Source organism: Grampus griseus (genome assembly GCF_964374135.1).
Source record: "Grampus griseus genome assembly, chromosome: 8".
In the NCBI taxonomy this organism is placed as follows: domain Eukaryota; kingdom Metazoa; phylum Chordata; class Mammalia; order Artiodactyla; family Delphinidae; genus Grampus; species Grampus griseus.
The window spans coordinates 104150777-104168512 of NC_139002.1; the positions used below are offsets into that span (position 1 = coordinate 104150777).

Consider the following 17736-nt stretch of genomic DNA (forward strand, 5'->3'; position numbering starts at 1 on the left):
CCTTTTGCCTGGAGTGGGCCCAGCCGGCGTGCTCCTTTAAGGCAGACAGCGGGCCGAGGAGTGTTTAGCCCCCTCCGACGCCGCCAAGGTACAGGCTTCACCTTTAAGGCGGCGCAGGGACTGCTGGGAAGGCCGGCGGGATGGAGGCGGTGGGACCTGCTCACGGCTGCTGGTCGGGGTGAAGCGGGGCGGGAGCCGGAGCTGGAGCGGGAGGCGGGCCCGAGCGGGAGACGCAGGTCCACGCGGGCCGATCGGGCCGGGAGAGGGGGGGCTCTGGGTCGGCCTAGGGGAGGGGTCGTCTTGGGCGCGGCCTGTGAGAGGGCCCGGCCAGCCCGCGGGGAGGGGGCGCGGTCCTGGGTGGCCGGGGGCGGGAGCTCGGCCTTTTCAGGGGAGGGGTCCGCAGGATGTCGTGCTGGCCTATGGGGCGCGTCCTGGGGGGAGGGGGGGACGAAGAACCCGAGATCTCAGCTCCTTAGGGGAAGGGTCTCCCCAGGGTCGAGCTGCCCAAGAGGAGGGGCTCTGTGGCTCGGCCAGCCTGTTGGGAAGGGGGCTGCCCGAGGGGGGCTGGGGCCGGAACTCCCAGAGGGACGGTGTCTCCGCACGGGAGTGAACCCCCCAAGATCCCCGTAGGTCCATCCTCTGGCGCGCCCTGCTCTGGCTAAGGGAGTCTCCAGGGAAGCCCCGAGACTGGGTCGCCTAAGCCGGCCTGAGCCAGTGGTCTGGGCCGAATCCGGGTCCAGCCTCGCCGGTCGCACCGCATTGCGTCTCCCGGGCCAAGACGAGCCGGGCGCGCCCCCTGTAGGCCGAGCGCGGGCACGGTGCGGGCTGCTGCCTGGGGGACGGGGCACCCCGGGGACCCAGGCGTCCGGGGACCCTAGGTGTTTACCTAATCCGGGGCGGACGGCGGCGTGGCCCCAGGCCCGGCAGCCCCTGCCCGCCCTCTCGCCTTCACAGGCGGCACGGCCATGGCCACGATGGTGCTTCCTCGGGAGGAGAAGCTGAGCCAGGATGAGATCGTGCTGGGCACCAAGGCCGTTATCCAAGGGCTAGAGACCCTGCGCGGGGAGCATCGTGCCCTTCTCGCTCCCCTCGTCGCTCATGAAGCTGGTGAGGCAGAGCCCGGCTCACAGGAGCGCTGTGTCCTCCTGCGCCGCTCCCTGGAGGCCATCGAACTGGGGCTGGGGGAGGCCCAGGTAGGCTGGTCTGGGGTGCTGAGGAGGGAGGTCATGGGAGGGGTGGAGCCTTCCAGAGGAATCCTGGCAATGTAGTAACAGAATCAGAAGGGAAGGAAGAATCTGTCCCCTGGAGCCTCATGGTAGGATCCCAGTAAATATCTGTTGAAGAAATGAATGGGCTCTGGAGACCCCGGCATTGCCTGGCCCCAGGAGAGCCTGATCATCTGGCTTCTCTGCTAGGTAGCAGAGACTGCATGGCCTAAAAAAACAGAGGAAATCCTTAAAGATCCCCCCACTCATTCTTCTATTAATTTGTTAACAGGTAAGTTATCAAGTGCCTACTATATGCCTGGCAATGTGTTAGGTGCCAGGGCTACAGGTCCAACAAGACATGAGATCCCTGCCCTAGTCCAATAGGAAGAGAATCAGAAATACACATATATTTATTCAATATTATGGTAAGTTCTCCAAAGAAAAAAACAAGATCTTGTGACAACCTTAGCTAGTGGTCAAGCAAGACTTCTGAGGAAATGACATTTAAATCAAGACCTGAGGAAAGGAATGAACCAGAGAAGGGAGGAAAGTGAGAGGTTGCATGTATAAAGGTCCTGAAGTGGAAAAGATCTTGTTGTGGAGGGAGAACTGAGAGACCTGTCTAACTGGAGCTTCGTGAGGAAAGAGAGGGACAGAAAAGGCCTGTGGAGAAGGCGGGGACCAGATCATGCTGTGCCTTATTAGTTTGGGTTTTATTCTCAGGAAATCAGAAGCCTTTGGAGGGTTTAAGCAGTAAAGGGACACAGTCTGGCTTAGGTTTTAAAACTCTCTCTGGCTGAGGGGTGGAGAATGAATGATTGTGGGTCAGGGTGGAAGGAGGTAGCAGGTGTTAGGAAGCCGCTGCTAGAATTCCAATGAGAAATGGTGGGTTGGGCCATGAGGGTAGTAAGAAGGGGGTCAGTCCTAGACGTTCTGGAAGTAGGTCCAGTAGGGCCTGGGGATGGACTAAAGGAGACAGAGAGGGGCAGGGAAAGTCCCAGGTTTGTGGTTTGAGGAAATTGAAGAGAGAGCTTGGATGGGTCAGGAGTTCTGTTTGGGCCCTCTTAAGTTGAGGCTGCCAGGATGACATGCAGACAGAGCTATCCAGGAGGTGCTGGGGTGTACAAGGAGTTAGACTCTCGGGCAGAGAGTCTTGGCCCACTCAGATCTTGGCTGAGACACTGCCTGGCTCTGTGAGTCCTGGGCAGGTGGTATCCCCTTGGTTTCCTTGTTTTTAGAATAGGGGTCGTGCCATCTGCCGTAAATACTGACAGGCTGTTTAGGATATTTTTAAAAATAGCTAGTGGTTGTGAAAACACCTGTCACTTAGGCGTTTGCTAATCAACTAGAAAGTACAAAGTCCCAGACTGCCTGGCTCTCTGGGAGGGCAATGTGTCGGGCATTCACTCCTCGGCCGGCTGACTGCCAGGTGCGGAGGTGAACACACCAGGGCCCCCTCCCAGTGTATACAGGCACAGATGGACAACAGGATGGCATGGAGGTGGGGGAGGTGCCATGCTTTCCGGGGGCTGAGGGCATAAGAGGCTTCACTGCAGAAATGACCCTGACCATGAAGGACGGAGAAAGGGTAGAGTCTAGGCAAGGCCCCAAGGCGGGAAGAGCCTGGAAGCTCAGGAAAGGAGTCATGGAGTTTGGAGAGAGGGATGGGGGCTGAGGCTGAGGCCTCTGGATCCCCTTACCTGCACCTGTGGTTTTCCAGACACTGGAGGTTTAGGACACACACCCCCCTTCCCTCCCTGGGAGCTGCAGGAGGACAGGGGCTGCCCTGGCTCTCTGGTAGAAGTCAGGATGGGGTCTTTCGGTAGCCCTTCAGTCGTCTATCAAGGTCTTTGGGAAAGCGCTAGCCCTGGGCCAGGGGCAGCGGTATAGTGGCTCTGGCTACAGGGCTTGAGTACAACTCCTAGGAGAGACGGGGAACGAGTGGACAGCTCGGGGAAAGGGCAGCACCCCAGCTAGTGCTCTTAATGATCCGAGCACCCCGACAAGGTGGGAACTGGACCATCGATGTGGAGGACTAGCTGGAGGCCCAGGAAAGGGGATGGGCTATTTCAGAGTCCAGCACAGCCAGCCTGGGTCCTGACCGCAGAAGGAAGGACTTAGGAATCCCCAAGCCTCCTGGTTTCAGGTCTCAGGCTATGTTGGTCTGTTTGGGGCACTGGGGCAAAACTCCCTGGACGAGAGGAGAACTTCAGGGCCCTCAGCCCTGCAGCTCCTCCGGGCCTGGCTCTTCTCTGGGGCCCAGGCTGGGGGGTCAGCAGGGCTCTGACCTCTGTTCCGGCTGGCTGCGCAGGTGATCTTGGCGCTGTCGAGCCACCTGGGGGCCGTAGAGTCGGAGAAGCAGAAGCTGCGGGCTCAGGTACGGCGCCTGGTGCAGGAGAACCAGTGGCTGCGGGAGGAGCTGGCAGGGACGCAGCAGAAGCTGCAGCGCAGCGAGCAGGCCGTGGCCCAGCTCGAGGAGGAAAAGCAGCACTTGCTGTTCATGAGCCAGATCCGCAAGCTGGACGAGGACACGTCCGCCAGCGTAAGCCCTACCGTGGCCACTGGGCGGGGCGGGGGCACCTGGGAGCAGGGAGGGGCGGCAGGGAGCAGACGCTGCTCCGACCCAGCCCGCCGACCCCTGGGCCGCCTGCTTCCCTGACGCCCATCCCGTCTTCCTCCCCAGGAGGAGAAGGGGGACGTCCCCAAAGACTCTCTGGATGACCTGTTCCCCAGTGAGGAGGAGCAGAGCCCAGGTGCGGAGGGGCAGCTGGCTCTGGGGGCGGGAAAGGAAGGCTGTGTGAACTCCTGGTCCTTGGGACCCAGAGGTCACAGAAAACAAGGTCTGAGTGGCTGCTGTGTTCTCTCCTGCCTCGTTTCTGATTATAACATCCCAGCATTAGAGCTTAAAAGGCAGGTTTTACATGTTGCTTTTCTCATCTCCCAAGTTCTGTGAGGAGCAGGCATCACAGTTCAGAGCTTTGGAGCCGTCCGACCTGGGTGCGAGCCCTGCTCTGCCTGCGTTTGCGCGGTGGCCACTGGTAGAGTTTCTTTCCCCTCTGAGCCTCCTCTGAGGGTTAAAGGAGGACGCATGCACAGTGCTGATCCGCGGGCCAGTACTGGCCTTGCTGATCGTGTGGCCTTTGTATCAGAGCCTCTCTTCTGCACGTGACGAGGCTGAGGCTCGGGGGTTAGGCGACTTGCCCTGGGACACACAGCTTGAAGCACCGGAGCTGGGACTCTACCCACTCTTCTTGTGGGGTGACTAGACCCACTCTACAGACGGGGAAACCGAGAGCTAACGGTGACTTGCCCAGGGCCACGTGTGAGGTCGGTCAAAGGTATGGCTGGCATGTGCCGGCCCAGCTCAGGAGGCACTTGGCACATCTGACCTCCCGCCCTTGGCTTTGCAGCCCCCAGCCCTGGAGGAGGAGACGTGGCTGCCCAGCACGGGGGCTATGAAATCCCAGCACGGCTCCGCACCCTGCACAATCTGGTGATCCAGTACGCCTCTCAGGGCCGCTATGAGGTGGCCGTGCCACTCTGCAAGCAGGCCCTCGAGGACCTGGAGAAGACGTCAGGCCATGACCACCCTGACGTGGCCACCATGCTGAACATCCTGGCGCTGGTCTATCGGTGAGGGCTCCTCCGGCTTCGGTCACCCATGGGAGCATTCTTCCTGAAGGCTCCAGCCCTGGTCACAAATCCTCAGTGCCTGCAGTGGGCCAGGACTCGGGTTCTACCAGGCAGTTGGGTGACAGAGAAAGAAGGATCTTGTCCCTGGAGAGGGCCAAGCCCACAGGGTGCCTGAGCTACAGACATGAATATGCCTCAGTCTAGTGGTGGACAAAGGCTTGGACATAACCAGGGAGGGGAAGGCACACGAGGACGCGGGGGGCACACCTTCTCCAGGCACCAAGGCTTGAGGAGGGCCTTTGGTGAAAGTTGAGTTTGCCCAGAGCACAAGAAGGTCGGAGAAGGTGTCCTTGGCAGAAAGGACACCATGAGCAGAGGCCCTGGGGAACAGAGGACAAGGTGCACTGGGCATGGAGCAGTGAGGGTGGGATCTGGGGGAGTCTGGCTTGTACCCCAGCACTGCGCGCCCTTCCTGCACAAAGCCCCCCAAGCCAGAGAGCAGGGGCTGACCACGTCTCCCCATGCTCTGGGTCATGCCCCATCATGCTCGCTCATTAGTAAGTATAGGAAGAGTGACCACAGGGATTTTGGGCCACTAGGAGGAGGGCCTTGGGCTGGAGGATACCCCTCATCATCTCCCACCTGCCCCCAGGGACCAAAACAAGTACAAGGAGGCTGCACACCTGCTCAATGATGCCCTGGCCATCCGCGAGAAGACGCTGGGCAAGGACCACCCAGCTGTGAGTGAGGCTGGGTGGGAGGTGGGGCTTCCCCTCCCCCTGCAGCTCCCAGGTCCCGGGTCATGGAGCCTCCATTCTCCCACCCCCTAGGTGGCTGCGACACTGAACAACCTGGCGGTCCTGTATGGCAAGCGGGGCAAGTACAAGGAGGCTGAGCCCCTCTGCAAGCGGGCACTGGAGATCCGGGAGAAGGTGGGAGCAGGCAGGGCTGGGCAGGCCAGGTGGGCTGGGCAGACGGGGGACGTAGGCCGGCCCCGAGCCCAGCCACCGGCTCCCCCTCCTGTCCCAGGTTCTGGGCAAGTTTCATCCAGACGTGGCCAAGCAGCTGAGCAACCTGGCCCTGCTGTGCCAGAACCAGGGCAAAGCCGAGGAGGTGGAATACTACTACCGGCGGGCACTGGAGATCTACGCCACACGCCTTGGGCCTGACGACCCCAACGTGGCCAAGACCAAGAACAACCTGGTGTCCTGGGCTAGAGGGGGCTGGAGGAAGCGGGGGGGAGGGAGGAGAGGAAAAGGCTTGACTCCTTGCATCCTGCTCACCCTCTGGGCCCTGCCCCTCCAGGCCTCCTGCTACCTGAAACAGGGCAAGTACCAGGATGCAGAGACCCTGTACAAGGAGATCCTCACCCGCGCTCATGAGAAGGAGTTCGGCTCTGTCAGCGGTGAGCATGGCTGCTGTGTGCCCCAGCTCGCAGGCCCGCTCAGCCGTCAGCATCTAGGACGAATACCTCAGCCGGGCCGGCCTCACGCCTAGGGTCTGGCTGGTCCGCAGCCACTTGTGTGCACACGTGAGCACACACACCCAACTCACACAGCCCCCTGGGAGGTTGTACCCCTGCAATGCCCTCCTTTTGCATACCCATGCCCTCGGCCCAGAGCCTCTTCCCCTTTCTCCACTGGGCAACTCACGCTCACCGTGAGGGCCCAGCCCAGATGTCTCCCACTCTGGGAAGCCACCTTCTGGTCTTTCATGGTCAGTCACTTCCTGCTCAGGGACCCCTCGGCCCGGCCCATCATTCAGGCCTCGCATCGTCTCGCACCGTGGGCCTGAGGTTTGTAAGGGTGTGCTCCCCCACCCCCCGTCACAGGCCCCTCAAGCACAGGCCTGGGCCACAGGCATCTCTGTTCCAGAGGAGCGCCAGTCATGTTTTGGGTCTGTTTCTTGTCGATTCATTCATTCAGTGAAGCCCAACCCTGGTCCTTCTTGAGTACCCCTGACCTCCCCCCAGACCCCAGTCATGTGTCCAGCCCAACCAGCAGAGGCCCACATGAGAGGCTGGTGACAGCCCCCCCTCTCCCTACAGGGAACAACAAGCCCATCTGGATGCACGCAGAGGAACGGGAGGAGAGCAAGGTAGCTCTGTGGGGCAGGGCCGTGGCAGATGTCTGTGGAGGGAGGATGAGGCTGGGGGTGTGTAGAGGGGAGGGCCTTCTCCTACCTTCCGCTTATCTCTCCCCCAGGATAAGCGCCGGGACAGCACCCCCTATGGGGAATATGGCAGCTGGTACAAGGCCTGTAAAGTAGACAGGTGAGGACGGCGGGGCGGGACTGCTGGGACAGCAGAGAGCTGGGAAGCGGCGTCCTGGGCGGGGGCCGCGGCCAGGCTCCACACTCCATACTGCTCAGCCCCAGGACACACACCTCTTCTCTGTCAGCTCATCTTTCAAGGCCCAGGTCACAGGCCACCTGTCCCAAGAAGGTTTTCTGTCCCAGGACAGCCTGATTATCTCACTCCTGGGCTTCCCAGCCTTTAGTCCTGGTGGCAACATCCCACCTAGGGCCCTCAGGTGATTCCCCAAAACAGGGGAATCCAGGCGGACCTAGCACAGGGCCTGACACACAGGAAAGGCTCGATATTGGGCGGCTGGACGGTTCCTCAGGGCCAGCGTGGGCTGGGTGTCAGGATGGGCCCTGGCTCCTGGGGAACACGGAGTTGGAGCCCGTCCCGCTATCCCGTCCACAGCCCCACGGTCAACACCACGTTGCGCAGCTTGGGGGCCCTGTACCGGCGCCAGGGCAAGCTAGAAGCCGCGCACACGCTGGAGGACTGCGCCAGCCGCAGCCGCAAGCAGGTAGGGCGACAGGCAGCAGGGGTGTGGGCAGGGACCTGCGTGGCCCTGCGTGTGATCCAGTCAGGGCCCGTTGCTCCACCTGATGCGCCCCCCCCCCCTCAGGGCCTGGACCCTGCAAGCCAGACCAAGGTGGTGGAGCTGCTGAAAGACGGCAGCGGTGGGCGCGGAGACCGCCGTGGCAGCCGAGACATGCCCGCGGGTGCCGGGGCTCGGTCTGAGGCTGACCTCGAGGAGGCAGGGCCTGCAGCCGAGTGGAGCGGGGTGAGTAGGGGCTGGACTGGGCCAGGAGGCTGTGTAGCCGGCATGGCACAGAGACGAACCTGTCCACCCCACAGGACGGCAGCGGCTCCTTGCGGCGCAGTGGCTCCTTCGGGAAGCTCCGAGATGCCCTGAGGCGCAGCAGTGAGATGCTGGTGAAGAAGCTGCAGGGTGGTGGCCCCCAGGAGCCCCCAAACCCCAGGTGAGCCGTCCACCCAGGTGAGCCTCTCGAGAACCCACCCCACAACCTACCAACCCCAGCTGAACTTCAGACCCAGGGTGAACTCCCTGTCTCGCTCAAGCTCCACCCACCACCAATCTCCCTTCCCATCAGCCTCCCTCCCCTGCCCCAAGCTGACCCCTTCCCCCATCCTCCCCCAGTTCCACCGTGGGCAAATCCTGACCGCCCTTTCCCCTCAGGATGAAGCGGGCCAGTTCCCTCAACTTCCTCAACAAAAGTGTGGAAGAGCCAGTCCAGGTACGGGTGGATAGTTGTCGGCACTGGGCAGCTGAGGCCCCGGCCCCAGGCCTGCATGTCCTGTGTACTTGCCGAGCTTCTCAAGCATGTCTGTTCATCCAGCCACACTTCCTGTCTCCATCCCAGGCCTGGCTTTGGGCTGGACCCTGGGGAGACAAATGAGGGAAACTCAGCTCCTGCCTGTGAGCGGCCAGTGGCAGCACAGTAACTGTGGAGGTGGGTGGGAGTGTCAGGACCCTTCGGGCCAGGGAAGCGCGCACTGGCGGCAGCCCAAGGCTGAGCCACCTGCCCTTCTGCCCACAGCCTGGAGGCACAGGTCTCTCTGATAGCCGCACCCTCAGCTCCAGCTCCATGGACCTCTCCCGACGAAGCTCCCTTGTGGGCTAATCCTGAAGGGGCAGCTGGTCCCCAGAGCCTCCACCCGGCACCATCCCCACCCCAGCCCTGCGCATGGGCCTGCTGCTTGCCCCTCCTGTCTCTCCCAAGGACCCCTGTCTTTTCTGTTCAATCTCAGGGTAACCTCCTCCCTTGTCATCTCAGCCTGAGCCCTGGAGGCTGGGCCTGCCCACTCCAGTTCTACCCCTTATTTATTCCTTCCAGCAGGGCCCCCTCTTCCCTAGGTTCAGGGCCAGCGGAGGGGCTGGCCGGGGTCTCCAAAGGTAGAGAGAGGCTCAGTGGCCCCCCCTCCGCAGACCCCAAATCCAAGAACACTAAGCACCTGCCGTCCCTTCAGCACCCTGCCCTCCCCCGGCCGTTGCTTCTGTATATAGAGAAATAAGTTATTGGCCGCACTCCTCCCCTCAGTCCTTGGTACTATCCGGCCTCCCCTCACCCCACCCTTCTCTAGTGGTACCGCCCAGGCCTTAATCACCCCCATTCCGCGCGGTGGTATCTCCCAGGCTCCACATCTCAGGGGCGGTGCCTCCCCAAAGGGTTCCCTAGGCATTCTCGCTTTCCTCCCGGCCTCTAAATGGTGCGCCCTGCCCCGTGCCCCAGGACGGAGAGCCCACCCCCTGTCCGTCCTCTCACCGCCGGGCTCTGCCCTGCAGCCCGGTCTTATGCACTGCTCCTCCCGCCCGGCCTGCCCAGGCTCGGCCTGACCCCGCCCCGGGCACCGCCCGTAGAGCCATCCTGCCACGCCTCCTCCCACACCTGCAGCTTCTTGCTAGGGGCAGTGATGGACCCCTGTGGCAGGAGGGGCTGCCCCAGTTGGGAGGTGAGGCGGTCGCTCTCTATTTTCAAATGTTGCTGTAGAAATAAAGACGGTTTGACTCTGAGCTGGGCTTGTTTTGGGGCGGAGCCCGAGGGCTCCTGGCGTCTCTACGTCTCTACATTGGGGGTGGGTACAGGAGAGGCTGCGAGTGTGTGTGTGTGTGTGTGTGTGTTTGTGTGTGTGTCTCGCTCACGTCTGGTCCTGCGCAGCTGCAACCCAGATAGGCTTCTCCTATCCCGGAATTGTTCGGGAGCCCCACAGATTCAGGATTTTTTTCTAACAACCTTCATCTCTGAGATTCTGGAGACCACGGGCTTTGATCGAGCTTTGCCCCCTTACCAAGCTGTTTGACCTTGAGCGAGTTACCGAGTCTCGATTTCATCTATAAAATGTGGGTGACACCTTCCTGGGGTTTCTGCTGGGAGTTAGGAGCGCCAGCACACGAAGAACCCTGGATAAATGAACTTTTACCAACGCTGCGGGGAGTGTAAGGATGAATGCCTCTGTCAGACAGACGTGAAACGTGTCAACGCCAGCACTAAATTGAGGATCTAACGCCGGGACGCTGTCAGGCTCCCGAGCGCGGTCCTCAAGCCCAGGTACTTCTAGGGAGGGAACTACAAGCTCCAGAAGGCAACGCGCGGCGATGGTGTGGCGTGGGCTAGGATTACGCCTGCGCAGCGGGGGGCGGGGTGAGTTGCACAATGTAAGGAGACTACAAGTTCCGAGGAGCCACGCGGCGAGGTCCCAGTACCGAGTGTTTGCGCCTGCGCGTCGCGGGCGGGGTCTCTGGGGCGGAGCGGCCACCATCTTGAAACGGGAGGCGGAGCAGAGCCGACTGGGAGCGACCGAGCGGGCCGCCGCTGCCGCCATGAACCCCGAATAGTGAGTGCGCCCCGCCCGCGCCGTGCAGCGCAGCCTCGATCCCGAGTACGGGGCTGTACGCTTACCGGGGTTGTCCGGCCCGGGTCAGGACAGCGCGGCGCCCCCACATCCGGGTCTCTCTTCCGCTGACCTCCCCCCCCTCACATCCGGGTTCTGCCCCTCCCCCGGGGGCCCCAGAACCCCGGCTCGACGCCCCGAGTTCTTGCACCCGGGCCCGGAGACTGCGACCCCGAGGGGCACCACTTGGATCCCGAGGCACCGGCACTAGCAGGCCTTGTCGGTCAGGTGACCCCGCAGCCCCGGTCTTTCCAGGCCTCAGTTTCCCCACCTGCTGCTTGAGAGTAGCGGTCTGGGTGCTGACGACGGTCCTGGCATTGTGGAGCCCATCCCCAGAGTTTCTGGTCTCGGTCCAGTTTCGGGCCCTTTAGGTCGGGTTGTATATTCTGCTCTCCAGCCCTCCCGGAATCCGCTGGGTAGCTTTTCCGCAGGTTCTCCCCTCCGGGGCTGCCGCTTTGCCCTTTACCTGGATCAAAATGCCCTGTCGCTCCCAGAGGCTGGTCCCCTCCCGCCCTCCCCTCACCTTTGCGCAAGCCCCTGGCGCCGCCGTCACCCCACTTCCCTTCGCCGTCACCCTGCCGGAGAAGTTTAGATGAATGTGGCATTTGCTTTCTACCTTCCAGTGGGATTCTTTGTTCCTCAAACTTTCCTCACTTCTTGGTCACTCCCCCTACGGGTAGGTGGCCCACATCTCTGCCCCGACTTCTCATCGACAGTTTTCCCTTAGTGTCAGTTATCTTCTTCCTCTTTTGCCACTTGCTTTTTCTCCTCCAGATCCTGGCCTCAGATTTCCTTGGGGAAGGGTGAAGCTCTGAGCTGGATTATAAGGGGTAACAGAGAAGGGAACCAACATGCTTTCACAGAGACTTTGGAGTCTGAACCTGGTTTCCAGTATTAAAGTTAACAGCTGTGTAACTTAGGGCCAGTCGCTTCCCTTCTCTGGCCTCTGGTTTCTTCATTAATTGGGAATAACCGGCACTCACTTCATTGGACTGTTGTGAGGCTTAAATGAGATGATGCATTTGAAGTACTTAGCACAAGGCCAGGCACAAGTAGGAAGTGGATACGTTTTAACTGCTATTATCATTGCCGCTTGTTGAGCATGTCTTTCTGGAGGCTTCATACCGGGCTCTTTACATGGGTATTCAGTTAAGTTCTAGACTGGGCCCTGGCTTCCACTTCTGTGGTCTCCCCTGCCAAGTCAGGTATGGCACTGGGCAGTGTAGGAGGGTTTCCCTAAATAGCCCCTACTGGACCCGAAACCATGGAGTCTATCAGGAATCAGGGTAGGATACCCAGCTCTGTCACCTAACTGATGTGACCCTTGGCAAGTCATGTCCCTCTCTGTGTCTCCGTCTCCTTCTCTGTAAAGTGGGAATTCAGATGCACCCCTTTGGGCCAGCTGTGTTATGGGGAGTGGTCAACCCTCCCCATCCCAGGACTTGTGGGAGGATCTTGTGAGTGCTTTAATACTCTAATCCAAGGCACACCTCACAGTGTGGGAGAATGCTATAGTTTTGACTCCAGGATAATGGCGGGTGGGCTCCCTGCCTTCCTTCACACCTTCCCATCCTTTCTCTCCAGTGACTACCTATTTAAGCTGCTTTTGATTGGTGACTCGGGCGTGGGCAAGTCCTGCCTGCTCCTGCGGTTTGCTGTAAGTAAGAAGCTTCCCCTACCATCCATCTGGGGTCCTGGCTGGTGGCTGGAGGGAGAGGGGGGCAACCCAGAGAATAGTGGTTGCAAGACCTGGGAGACCAAGGATGAAGTTGCAGGACTTGCCAGCAACATATCTGACTGAACAGGCGCATAGGGCTGGCAAGTTGGGGTGCTGAGAACTGGGGCTCAGCAGTTGGGAGCTCGGCTGGGGCAGGACACTGGAGGGAGGTTTTCCAGATGGGCCTCAGACCTGTTCACTCAGGCCATTTCACTGGTCCCTGATCTTTCAGGATGACACATACACAGAGAGCTACATCAGCACCATCGGGGTGGACTTCAAGATCCGAACCATTGAGCTGGATGGCAAAACCATCAAACTTCAGATCGTGAGTGTTGCTCCTCCCAGAATCTCTGGTGCAGAGACATCTCCCTTGGGAGGGGAGGGGCCCTGGGCATGGAGCCCAGGGCTGACCTGCCCCTCTCTCCTGCTGTCTTGTAGTGGGACACAGCTGGTCAGGAACGGTTCCGGACCATCACTTCCAGCTACTACCGGGGGGCTCACGGCATCATCGTGGTGTACGACGTCACCGACCAGGTACTCCTGGGCTCACCATCCCCCACTTGGCCTCCTCAGCCTCAGGTCTTTGGCTTTTGCTGCTTTTTACTGTTCCCATCCTCTCTTTCTTATGCTGTCCGGAAAGGAGACTGTTCTCGGACTCATTTCACAAGGAGGGAAATAGCTGCAGACCTGGATGCTCCCCAGGCCCCGCTGCAGGGCCTTGGCAGAACCAGGCCTCACCTCCCTGTCGGACTTGCCACCTTATTCTAGACCTTCCAGGCACCTGTCTTTTGTGGGGGGGTTAGTCAGCTGATTGGTTGCTGTGCTGGGCCCGTGGCCTTCTGGGTAAAGACACTGTGGAGAAGCGATTGGAGGGCCTTACACGAGGAAGTGAGGGAGCCCTGCACTCTGGGCCCAGTGTGAGCAGAGTTCTGGGAGCCCTGTGTCTGCTGTGGCAGCGTTAGTCTTGTGTCATTGGCATCAGTGGTGATGTTAACAGCGGGAAACAGTCCTGTCACGCGTTAGAGTTCACAGGTTCTGTCACAGCCCTTTGATGCTTGTAACACTCCAAAGAGGTGTGTGTTATGTTCCCATTTTACAGATGAAGAAATGGGTCGGGGTGGTAGGACTTTCTTAGGCCCTGCAGCTAGTTAAGTGGCAGAGACAGAAAGCCCAGGCCTACTGATTCTACCCGCTTTGTTTTCTTTAAACTTCGTTGCTTCATGGGGGTCAGGCCCTGGAGACGTGGAGATACTTGTATCAGCCCCAGGCCAGGAGGAGTCCCTGCTCTGAGGGGCAGCTGGGCTCTTCAGCTCACCAGGGACTCATGCTGCCTCCTGGACAACAAGCTGTGGGTGAACTTTGCTCCACTCAGAGGTCACCAAGGACCTCTAACTGCCAAAACTTGTGACTTCATTTCAGTTTTTGCCATGATTGATCTCTCATGGCTTTTAACTCTGTTCTCTTCCCTCTCTTTAAAAAAGTTACTGTGTCGAGCTCTGCCACCTCCTGCTGCAGCAGATTCTCTTTTCAGTGACTTCTCACTGGTCCGTCGTATCCTGCCCCGCTACGGCCCCAGATTCAGTGCCTCTTGATTGCCCCAAGCCGCCTCCTGACTCCCTGCACAGTTCTGGCCACCTTGTGGTTTGGCTTCTTGTTCTGTGATTTCTACAAGTAAAGAGCTGTCACTGTGGATCTCCTCTTGAGTCCTGCGTTCTGCTGGCACTTTATGTCTGTGTTAATTCCCATGTTCACAGTAGAACCCAGTGAACTCAGTGGTGGCATCCCTCTTTTCCAGATGAGGAAACACACTTAGATGTATGTTGAGTTACCTGCACTTGGCTTCACAGTCAGGAAAGGTAAAGCCTGTGTTTTGAACCCAGGGTTCTTTGCTTCCCAGCACATCCTTTCCTGCCTCTAGACCGCCTTCAGGCCATCTGTAGAGCTCCAGACCATCTGCAGAACTCAGCTTGTCTGGTGCTGGTCTCCCCGTCTCTTCTTGAACTGGCTTCTGCATCCTCATCTTTATAACAGAGTCCCTGTTGGCATGACCAGAAAACTCTTCCCTCCCCCATCGTGTCAGTCCCTGGGCCCCTCTGTTCTCCCCCATCATCTCTCCCAGATCCGTTCCCTTGTAATAATAGCAGTGATGAGGATAATGGCAGCTCTTGCTAATTAAGCACTTGTTATGAGACAAGCCTGCATTCATTATCCCATGCTCACAACAGCCCCACCAGGAGGTACTGTTTTATAGAAGTGAGGAAACTGAGGTTCAGAGAAGCCAAGTGACATACCTAGGATCATACAATAAGTGGCAGAGGTGGGGCTTAACCCAGGGTGGTCTGACTCTAAATCCTGTGCTCTTGCCTGCCTCATTCTCTGGCTCAGGGCACATCTTCTCTTCCCTGGATTATGCCAACCATCTCCCAGTTGGTCTCCGTCTCCTTGCCGGTCTGATCTGGCCTCTGCACTCCTGCCAGGACTATCTTCCCAGAACACAGGTGTGCTCTTGCTGCTTCCTTCCTAAGAAAACCTCTACTGGCTCCTGGTTGTCTAAGATTTGGCCAGGCTAAGACCCTCCCTGCTTGGGCCTGCTTCCTTTTCCTTTCCTTCCCTGCTCAGGGACTGTGTCCCAGCCGCTTTTAGCTTTTCCCCCTCACCAAAGACAGCACGCCCATCCCATCCCATCCCGTGACCCGGCATATGTCTGCTTCTCCCCTTGCATCTTGCCCCGTCCCTCCACTGGCACCCACACGGGGGTAGTTCGTCCCTGCAGGTGTAGGTCGGCTGTCATCTCCCCAGGCAGAGATGATCCTGGAGCTCCACCTGCTCCTGCCTTCTATCCCTGCAGCGCTTGGTCGCCCTGTCTTGCCGTTGTGTGTGCCCTAGTCTAGTCCTCCATTGTCCCCTGAGTGCTTTAGGGCAGGGCCCAGGCATGATTCCATTATTTGAACCCAGTGCCCAGCACAGGGCCCCGCCTGGGACATGGCAGGAGGTGTACGTTTGAACCCAGTGTGATATCAGCAGACCTCTGGCTCCTAAGAAGGGAAAGCGGCTCTAGCTCAAGCATATTCCTAAAAGTTCTGTCCTTTGTCGGCGTGCCAGGCGTCGGGGGGTGGGGTGCAGCAGGCTGCCGGGAGAACCAGGCCGAGCACGGAGGCTGTCAGTGTCAGAAGTAGGACAAATGTCAGGCCCTGTTCCCAGGATACCTGTCTCCCCCGTAGGCCAGGGTCTCCTCTGTGAGGATCCTCCACCTACCACTGGGCTCCAAGGTTTCAAACCTTAAAGGGATTTTAAGGCCACTGTGGGGACTTTGTAATTCTTGCTAACCTGATATCCTTTGTTTCTGTCTTTCCTCTGGCCTCTCTCCTGATGCCATTTGCTCCCTCCACGTGGTTAGGCCTTTTCTGTGTCTCGGGTAAACACGAGCAGCTGCAGGAAGCAGAGCTGGCTGGCCCTTGGTCTAAGCTGCTGAGGTGTCAGGGCTGTTGGTAGACAGCCGGGGCTCTGCTGGGCTTGGCTCTTGGGGTCTCAGACAGAGGAGCGCAGGAAGGAGCGCTAAGCCTGGAGGAGCTTCCTCTGGGTCCCTGAGCCCAGGGCGCCTGCCTTTCTCAGGAGCCCAGGACAGCCATCTTCCCCTGAAAACCCCTGTTCTCCAGGGCTGGCGTAGGGGCGGGAGGTGGGAGCAAAGTAACTTTTGATCTGGTCCCTCTAGGAATCCTATGCCAACGTGAAGCAGTGGCTACAGGAGATCGACCGCTATGCCAGCGAGAATGTCAATAAGCTCCTGGTGGGCAACAAGAGCGACCTCACCACCAAGAAGGTGGTGGATAACACCACAGCCAAGGTGAGCAGGCCTGGGCCAGGCCGCCCGGGTGGGCTGGGGCCTGCTGCCCCTCACCTCCTCTCCCCTTCTCTTTTCTCCTCTCCCCTTATCAGGAGTTTGCAGATTCTCTGGGCATCCCCTTCCTGGAGACGAGTGCCAAGAATGCTACCAATGTCGAGCAGGCGTTCATGACCATGGCTGCTGAGATCAAAAAGCGGATGGGGCCTGGGGCAGCGTCAGGGGGTGAGCGGCCCAACCTCAAGATTGACAGCACCCCTGTGAAGCAGGCTGGTGGCGGCTGTTGCTAGGAGGGGCTCGTGGGGTGGGACCGGAGGTGGCACCTTCTCCAGATGATGCCCCTGGAGGGGGCAGGAGGTACTTCCCTCTCCCGGGGCATTTGAATCTGTGGCTTTGGGGTGTCCTGGGCTCCCCATCTCCCTCTGGCCTGTCTGCCTGCCGCCCTGCGCCCCGGTTCTGTCAGGGCCCCCAAGAGAGGACACCCAGGACCTTTGGCTGGGGTGAGGGTGCGGGCTTGCTCTGCTGCTGCCTCTGGGTGACTTTAAAAGATACCCCACCACACACCTTTGGGATGAGGGCTCTCCTCTGTCTGTCTCCCTCCCCCTGCCCCCCGTGTATGCTGCAGTGGGTTTCTCTCCTTACTCTTCTTCCTCCCCTCCCCTGCGCCACCCCCCTTCCCCAGGAGCCGAGGGCCTCCCTGGCCTCTACTGCCCCTGGCTGTAGTCAGCACCTGGGGCCAGGAATGGGACCAGGGGATCCAGGGCCCTGGAATGCAGGGCCCTGGGCTGGACCTCAGGACGGGCATGGGGCCACAGGGGCCCAGAAGCCCACTTTCCTCTCCTCCCTGCCTCCCCCCGACACACACACTCACAGCTCGAGCCGTCCAGCTGCGGTGGGGTCTGAGCACATCTAGGGCAGGTGGGTGGGCAGCCGCGCTGGGCCTGTGTCTTGAGCCCAGAGGGAGCCTGCTCCTGCCACTCCCTGCCCTGCCAGAGCCAGGCCCGTGTGCTGCCTGCCCACCGTGCCCCTTTGTCCCCAAGGCAGGCGGAGGCGGAAGGCCCACCGTGCCAGAGGCTGGGCACCAGCCTTAACCCTCACTCTGCCAGCACCTCCTCCCTTTCCCTGAGGCAGCACATCTGGCTTATTTTCCCCCTTCCGTCCCTTGGAGCCTATGAGGGCGGATCCTCATCCTCTGTCGCTACTTCTCTGGGAATGTGGGTGCAACCCAGGGTGGGGGGGGCCTCTCCACTTAACTCCCTCCCACCCAGGATGCTAGCCCCCTGCCTCTGACACAGCTTCTTCCTGCAGAAAAACAAACCTTTGATCTCTACCTGAGAAGCCATGTCCCTTGTGCTGTCTCTTGCCTGTCCCACCTGTGCCCTCCCCTCCAGCTTGTATTTAAGTCCCTGGGCTGCCCCTTGGGGTGCCCTCCCCACTCCCAGGTTCCCCTCTGGTGTCATGTCAGGCATTTTGCAAGGAAAAGCCACTTGGGGAAAGACGGAAAGGACAAAAAATAAATAAATAAATTTCCACTGGCCCTCGGGTGAGCCGAGGGTTTTTGCAAGGAAGTTGTGGTGGCTGAGTGTGGTCTGTGGTGGGAGCTGCCTTTGGGTGGCAGGGAAGGAAC

At 59.7% G+C, this 17736-nt stretch overlaps 2 protein-coding genes across 3 annotated transcripts; both read left to right on the top strand.

Moving 5' to 3' along the window:
• Nucleotides 1-139: 139 nt before the first annotated feature.
• KLC2 (kinesin light chain 2) lies at nucleotides 140-9636 on the top strand. 2 transcript variants are annotated; one of them, XM_082659758.1, is made up of 16 exons: nucleotides 140-236; nucleotides 919-1193; nucleotides 3520-3750; nucleotides 3892-3961; nucleotides 4619-4841; nucleotides 5494-5581; nucleotides 5672-5773; nucleotides 5871-6044; nucleotides 6147-6246; nucleotides 6889-6938; nucleotides 7046-7113; nucleotides 7549-7657; nucleotides 7760-7918; nucleotides 7993-8117; nucleotides 8336-8393; nucleotides 8697-9636. In XM_082659758.1, exons 2-16 carry the CDS (start codon nucleotides 966-968, stop codon nucleotides 8778-8780), a joined length of 1869 nt encoding a protein of 622 aa, XP_082515884.1. In that variant the 5' UTR covers nucleotides 140-236; nucleotides 919-965; the 3' UTR covers nucleotides 8781-9636. The 2 variants fall into 2 exon arrangements, with proteins under 2 accessions (XP_082515884.1, XP_082515885.1); XM_082659759.1 differs by lacking the exon at nucleotides 8697-9636 and having other exon boundaries at nucleotides 8297-8359.
• A 760-nt stretch (nucleotides 9637-10396) lies between these two features.
• RAB1B (RAB1B, member RAS oncogene family) lies at nucleotides 10397-17640 on the top strand. Its single transcript, XM_082659272.1, has 6 exons — nucleotides 10397-10491; nucleotides 12133-12205; nucleotides 12498-12593; nucleotides 12707-12802; nucleotides 15981-16112; nucleotides 16205-17640. Exons 1-6 carry the CDS (start codon nucleotides 10478-10480, stop codon nucleotides 16397-16399), a joined length of 606 nt encoding a protein of 201 aa, XP_082515398.1. The 5' UTR covers nucleotides 10397-10477; the 3' UTR covers nucleotides 16400-17640.
• The last annotated feature ends 96 nt before the right edge of the window (nucleotides 17641-17736 follow it).

What these genes read in the sequence shown, in the direction of transcription:
- KLC2 (XM_082659758.1), top strand. Translation starts at nt 966, where the DNA reads ATGGCCACGATGGTGCTTCCTCGGGAGGAGAAGCTGAGCCAGGATGAG. An exon ending in TGAGGAGGAGCAGAGCCCAG is followed by an intron (nt 3,962 to 4,618) that starts GTGCGGAGGGGC and finishes TTGGCTTTGCAG; the next exon opens with CCCCCAGCCCTGGAGGAGGA. An exon ending in GTGTGGAAGAGCCAGTCCAG is followed by an intron (nt 8,394 to 8,696) that starts GTACGGGTGGAT and finishes TTCTGCCCACAG; the next exon opens with CCTGGAGGCACAGGTCTCTC.
- RAB1B (XM_082659272.1), top strand. An exon ending in TGTACGACGTCACCGACCAG is followed by an intron (nt 12,803 to 15,980) that starts GTACTCCTGGGC and finishes TGGTCCCTCTAG; the next exon opens with GAATCCTATGCCAACGTGAA. An exon ending in TGGATAACACCACAGCCAAG is followed by an intron (nt 16,113 to 16,204) that starts GTGAGCAGGCCT and finishes TCCCCTTATCAG; the next exon opens with GAGTTTGCAGATTCTCTGGG.